Here is a 6,792-nt window from a genome sequence, read left to right as displayed (position 1 = left end):
TTATTTATTTGACAGAGAGAGAGAGAGAGGTCACAAGTAGGCAGAGAGGCAGGCAGAGAGAGAGAAGGAAGCAGGATCCCTGCTGAGCAGAGAGCCCGATGCGGGACTTGATCCCAGGACCCTGGGATCATGACCCGAGCCGAAGGCAGAGGCTTTAACCCACTGAGCCACTAACCCACTAAGCCACTCAGGTGCTCCAAGATTTTATTTATTTTTTGAGAGAGAGAGAGCGAGCACATGTGCACATGCCAGAGAGCACAAGTGGGGTGGAGGAGCAAGTGGAGGAGAAGGGGCAGAGGGAGAAGCAGACTCCCTGCTATGTGGGGCTCAATTCCAGGACCCTGAGATCAGGACCCGAGTTGAAGGCAGACACTTAACCAACTGAGCCACCCAGGCATCCTAGTCATCTTGATTTTAAAAAGCTTTTTTATCTCTCACACTTTAAAAAATATTTTTTGACAATTTGTTGTTGTCTTATTTTGAATTACATGTAGGAATGGCATTACAGACTCTGAAGGGTACTCATCTTCCTACAGTCTCCTCTTGTCTCGCTGGTCTCCAACCATGACCCACCCAAACACACATACTCAACCACTTCACTAAATTGGGCACACTCAAATAATTTAATATATTTGTGCTGATGTACTTGGGAGCTTTCTTTGTTTTTAATAGTGAATTTTCTTTTCAAAATAATCTCAAACTAGTCATTCCTATGCTGGTCATGTTTGTTTACTTTTCACACATGTCCTTTTGGCTTACAGTGTTCTGGATTATTCAGTGTATCTATCATCAGGCTCACGGATCCCGAGAACTAATGGGCTTTCCCCGTCTGTTATGTGAGGAGAAAAACTGTTCAAAAACCAGACAATTAACCACAAATGCATAGGTAGGAAATCTTAAAAAGTATAATGGGACTCACAGGTATTCCCCGCTTTGACAGTCTCTCAACACGGTCAAACTGATGTACAGCAAAGCACACCAGGTAAGTGCTCATAGGGACGGACTTCCTGAAAGTTGTTCTAGTCCATCTATTGTCCATCGACTCTTCTTTCTATTAAAAACAAAAGATCACCTTTTGTTGATCAAAAGATCAATCACGTACTCAACAAACAAATTATTTCTCCAAATCTGGCTTTTCAGTCTGTCTGTCAGAGCTTAGGGATAACATTTCTTCTTACTCCTGAATGGTGATAAAAGAAAAAGACCGAAGGAAAAGGCATTTATTTTTAGTCCTGTGAAAGAGTGATTCGGCTTTGTGCTATATGAGGTTTCCCAAGGAAGTACAGAACTTTGACTGTGATGCAGGAGTTTGTCTTTCTGCATTAATACATGATCCTGACCATAATCCTGACCAAAATTTGAGGGGAGATCAGCTCCATCAATGAAGAAAAGGCTCATGCTCCCAGGGAGCAAGGGAGGGCAGTCACTGTGCCAGCCATAGCAGGATGGTGGGTTCTCTTTTCCATCGCTGGGATCTCCATCAAAGACCCAAGGTATCATCATCACTAAAGTCACCGCCTTGGTTACCACGGACAGAGAAAAGGATTTCATTCCTTGATGTCACTACTGATTCCACCTGTCCAGTTTGCTGTCCATGCCAGCACTGCCTTCCTTGCCACCAATCACCAGTCCAACTCTATCCATGGATACTTGCCCAACTCCTGCTACCATTGTTTCAATACTTCCGTGGGCCCTGCAGCCACATAATAAGTCCCCACTGGGGGAAGCTGGGAAGCCTTCTTTGGGAATTACGTGAGGAAGGCTGGACTAGAATCAGTGCTCTTTGACAAGTAAGCCTGTGAGGGCAAGTGCTGGGAGAGAAGCGTGCAAGCGTCAGCAAAGTTACTCTACAGTAAGAACTAGCAGTGTCAATTTTGATCTCCTAATGACCTAGAATATTCTCCTTCTACCAGGACTACTGTCTGGAATGAGTGATGGGGGAGGAAATACACTCTGCGAAACGCAAAGGTCATCTGGGAGGTCTAAAGCAGAGGCTGGGAAGGTTTGCATCCTCTCTCCTCCCCTCCGCCCTCCTCCTTCCAGATGGAACATTCAAAGGGCCTTTTACCCTGACCCAGTCTTCTAGATTAGTGGGTCAGACTTGAAGTTTATCCTCTCCTCTTTCTTCTCCAGTCAAAACTCAATGGGTTGGGTGACCAACACCAGAAGAAAACAAACTGATAAACGAATTCACATTGGGAGGTGCAGATAGCTGCCAATGATTTACTTTTTAACCCTCTCAAAGCTTTGGTTTGCTTTATTTGGTTCTTGCTTTTTGGAGGAATATTTACCATTAAAAGGGATTAATGTCAATGATGACATTTCAGACAGCAGATCAGAAAGACCGGAGATACAACTTAGGCAAAGTGTTTTTCTGGTATTAGGTAGATGACATTGTATCTAAAGATGAGCCCAACCTTTTTACATGTCAATATATGTGCATTTATTATAGATATAAGGTACAATAACCCTCATCTTTAGGTAAAGACACTTCAGTTGGCTGCATTACTCATTCTGTGATTGAGGGTAATAGGAGAAAAAGCCTTATGACAGCAATTATATAGACAGAAATTGCTGGACCCTATTTTTTGTTAACGTTTCATGAGCAGTACTCGTTTACTAGAAAATCTATGGGCATGGGTTGTCCTGGACTTGGATTCTGTCCTCCAATAGGTTTTTGCAGTAGCTCTATCTTAAACACTGGGCTTATATTCAAATGAAAAGCAGGAAGAATGACCAGGTCCAGGAATATTTTAAAGCCTCTCATTCATTGAGTTGGTTATTAGTCTGTCAGAACTAGGGGATTCATTCAGTTAAGCACAGCCCATCTGAGGAGTGTCTACTATATTTATTCTTGTTTGGAGCCCAACCATGGCTTTTTGACCTATGATATGCGAGGTTAAAGATTTTTAGAAATCAAAGAAGGGAGATTGCCAAAGTGCGTTTTCAGGCCTCTACATGAACTGTGAGAGCACATTTAATTTTAGAATTCAGTGGGTTCTTTCATAGCAAAAGAAGATAACTTACCTGATACTATAAATAGACAATCTGCATGAACAAAAAAATATATAAAGGGCTTACCTCCACTGGCATATTTGAAACTGCCTGATATTCTTTGGGGTGGATAATGGATATTGTGTAAGTTGCCTTTTTGTTGGGCTCATCAAAACAAGGGAAGGATTTTCTGGCATCTGTTGGTTCGTGATCAGTGGCCGCTATGCTCCTTAGAAACAAACACACAAACAAAATACATGTCACCTCTTCTGACAGCCCCTGTGTTTCTATTCCTATACAAAAAGTCAACTGTGTGATTACAACTGCATATAATTATAACCACTATGTGATCATACTGCATTTCTTAAAATGACCTTCCATCCAGAAAACAATCAAATAGTTGTCACGGTCTTTTTGGAATTTTCAGGTTAACAAAGAAATGAATGTCTGGAAACTGCTTGCAATCTTTTGTATGACTCATTTACTATTTTGGTGCCATAATTAAAAATCTGTGAAACGTAGATAAACAAAAATAAGTCCAATTAGGAGCTATCACTCTTTCCACCCGAAAGCCATTGAGCAACAAGTAGATAAGCGCAAAGCCAAACTCAAGGACTTGTTTCTAATTGTCCTTGTGAGAGGGAACAGCTGTGTCCTGTCACAGAGCAGAGGAGTGTCTTCCAGAATCCCCAGCTCTTGTCCCTCATGACACATTCTTTCTTATTTATGTTGCACCAGCGACAAATTCCAATTTCATTTCCATGCAAACGAAAAGCTCTGAGTAATCTCCCAGGTGTAACAAACTTTGGCCAGACTAAAAACCTGCTTTTGAAAAGAGACAGCATTTTTTTTTAATGGCTCTAACTAGACAAACGCCCATGTAAATTAACATGTTGATGTTTAATGTTTCCAACATTTCAAAGTGGAAATATTCTTTTCTGAGTAACTGCTCAGAAAAATAAAAGAACATATATTTTTACACTTGATTATATCACTGTAAGCTGTTGTCTATCTGCTCATTAGAAGAGTAAGCAAAGTAAAAATTAGGGAAGAAAGAAGGTGTTTGCAACAGCAAACAAAGAAAGCAATGTTGACATGTTCATTAACAATCTGAATGAGGAAAATATTTTGTCCTTCGGGTATATGAAAAAGAATACCGAGCTAAATCATTAGATCTTTCCTTAGTCCAATTCTTACTGAAACCTTTCCTCCCATACCCCTCCCCCGCCCTAACACCACACACACAAACACATTTGCCAGGCATTATCCTACGGGCTGAAGAAATAACAAAGACTAAATAAACACTTCAGGAGAGTGATGAGAGATATATGGAAAATAAAACAGGGGAAGCGACAGAGAAGAACCTAGGAAAAATTGTGAGCACCATTAGGTAAAAGATTCAGGCACAATCTCTAGGAGTAGGTAATGCTTTGCTGAGATTTGAATGATAAGAAAAAAAACATACAGGGTAAGCATAAGAAAAATGTATTCTAACAGAGAACAGCAAAGGCCCAGTTGCTAGAATGGAAAAGAAAATATGGTTGAAGACCTGAAAGGTGTCCAGCGTGGCTGAAGTCCAGTGAACCAGAGGGACTGGGGCCACAGGAGAGTTTAGCTGGTCAGCAGGGGCCATGGTAAGCGTCTGTATTTCATTTTGGTTCAAGAATGTATTATATACATTAATTTATCTGGGAAATAATATGCCATAGGTCAACATCCATCTATAAGAACTTAAAATATTTTTTAATTTCTTAAAAAACAAAACTCCCTAGATATAAAAATTACTTGCTAAAAGCTCAGCCAAGAAACCTAATCTGTAAAAATTAAAACCAGAAAAGTGGTTGACTTTTGGGAGACAATTGACTGAGGGAAGGAACTTGCTGGGATGACTGAAAAAACATCTATATCTTATAAGGGTTGTGGGTAACTAAGATGTATGCATTTGTCAAAATTCATTGAATTGTGTCCATTAGATTTGTGTGTTTAACATATATAAATTCTACCAAAAAAACATTGTAAATGAACATTAAGTTGTAGCAAGTAAGTGGTATTTTGCAGTGGTATAGTTAGCAATTCAGAAACAACCTTTTCTGTATTCTAAGCTTGAGCAAATGAAAAAAAAAAATGAAGATAATGGGGAAAGAGTTACAACCCTGTAAAAGGGAAAGACTAGAATGTACCCTTGGTATTGAATTATAATTGTGGGTTTGGTGTAAATGCAACGATTTTTCATGTAGATATAGGTAGATGGCTATAAAAATCCAAACTGAGACATATATTTCCTAGTTCTGTCTGCTGAGCAGAACTAGCAGCACTGACAAGCTTGTAGCAAATGAGCACATCGAATTCCCAGATGATGATTTCTAAATACCACTCTCTACTAAAAGGAACCAGACTCCTTAGAGGAATGGCCAATTCCAGTGATGAGTCAGGAAAAGTCCAAAGATGATCCTGGAACATCTTGCTTTACCCCAAAGGAAGGAAGTTATCAAAGAATCATAGGAACAAGTCAAAGGACACAGAAGCCTGCTCGAGTGGACTAGGTCAAATCTGGGGAAATTAGAATGTCAAAATAAATAATAAAATTATAACCCACTGACTAAAATAAGAAGCCATGAATCCTTGTTCTGTTATGTATATTGGGGGGTGGGGGGAGGAAAGGAAAGCTGGTGGGTATTTTTTCCTTTTTTTTTTTTTTAAACAGTAGATTGCCTATTAGTGATTTTAGGAGGAATGGTGGCTTTAGAAAAATCATTAGTGGATACCAAAACAAGAGGGTGACAGTTTGATGAAGAAAGGAGTATCTGAGTGGTTTCAAAGAATGTCTCTAAAAATTACTTAAAACGAGAAAAACTGTAACTTTGCAGTGGAGAAAATGTCAGGCACCATCTGAAGCAAATGATCAATGACAGCATCACTAATCACAGAACAAACCAACGTCATCTGCCTCCTGATAGGATTTCCTGAGAGGGACCCGGCACCACTTCTGTGACATTTCGGACAAAAACTGCTTAACTTGCATTTTTAAATCATGAGGAAAGTCAGATAAACTAAAATTGAGGAGCATTCTCAAAATAACTGGCCTGTACTTTTCAAAAATATCAGGGCTGTGAAAGGCAAAGATAGGCTAAGGGACTGTTCCAGTTTGCAGGAATCTAAAAAAGGCATAACCTGAAGTGCAATGCTTGAATCCAGGCTGGATCCTGGACTGAGAAAAAACAGCTCAGAAGGGCATTTTCGGGTTAATTGATGATATTTGATTATAACTGTGGATTAGATAATTATATGATTATCAATGTTAAATTTTGTGATTCTGATAACTGCACCGGGCTTACGTTGGAGAATGTCCCTGTACTTAAGAAATACATACAGAATGTTCAGATGTAAAGGGAAATCATGTGTCCAATACTCTAAAGGGAGAAAGAGACAAAGAGACAGAGGCCTGGGGTGCGAGGGGAAGTGGGACAAAATGTTAACAATTGGTGAATCTGAGTAAAATGTTTCTAGGAGTTCTTTGTACTATTCTTGTAATTTTTCTGTAAGTTTGAAATTCTTTCAAGATAACTGATCCAGAAGAGCCTCGAGAATTTATTCTTCCATAGAGTCATTACTGATTAGTTTTTGTGATGATAACAGCTTAGTCGGTTAAGTTTCTAACACCGTGCAGATTGTAGAGAATCTCAAACACATAGGATACAAAGAAACCTGCACGCTTTCCCAGGGTACTAAGGTTTTACAACAAGCTCCAGCAAGCTCCAGCCTGATGTTTAGTCAGCTGCCTTTTCTTCTGAATTCTTC

The 6,792-nt window shown here is 39.7% G+C and overlaps 1 protein-coding gene across 1 annotated transcript in view; it reads right to left on the bottom strand.

The window, feature by feature from the left end:
• Window positions 1–6,792, bottom strand: part of ENPEP (glutamyl aminopeptidase) — an 83,054-nt gene that overhangs the window by 67,145 nt on the left and 9,117 nt on the right. The window contains exons 2-3 of the mRNA XM_059377311.1: window positions 3,082–3,223; window positions 920–1,051 (exon numbers count right to left, since the gene is read on the bottom strand). Coding sequence (XP_059233294.1) covers window positions 920–1,051; window positions 3,082–3,223 — 274 coding nt within the window. The remainder of the gene's footprint in view (window positions 1–919; window positions 1,052–3,081; window positions 3,224–6,792) is intronic.

Source organism: Mustela nigripes, chromosome 1, assembly GCF_022355385.1.
Source record: "Mustela nigripes isolate SB6536 chromosome 1, MUSNIG.SB6536, whole genome shotgun sequence".
NCBI classification, from domain to species: domain Eukaryota; kingdom Metazoa; phylum Chordata; class Mammalia; order Carnivora; family Mustelidae; genus Mustela; species Mustela nigripes.
Note: the sequence above shows the minus strand (reverse complement) of the source record. Positions and strands in the feature narration are given on the sequence as shown.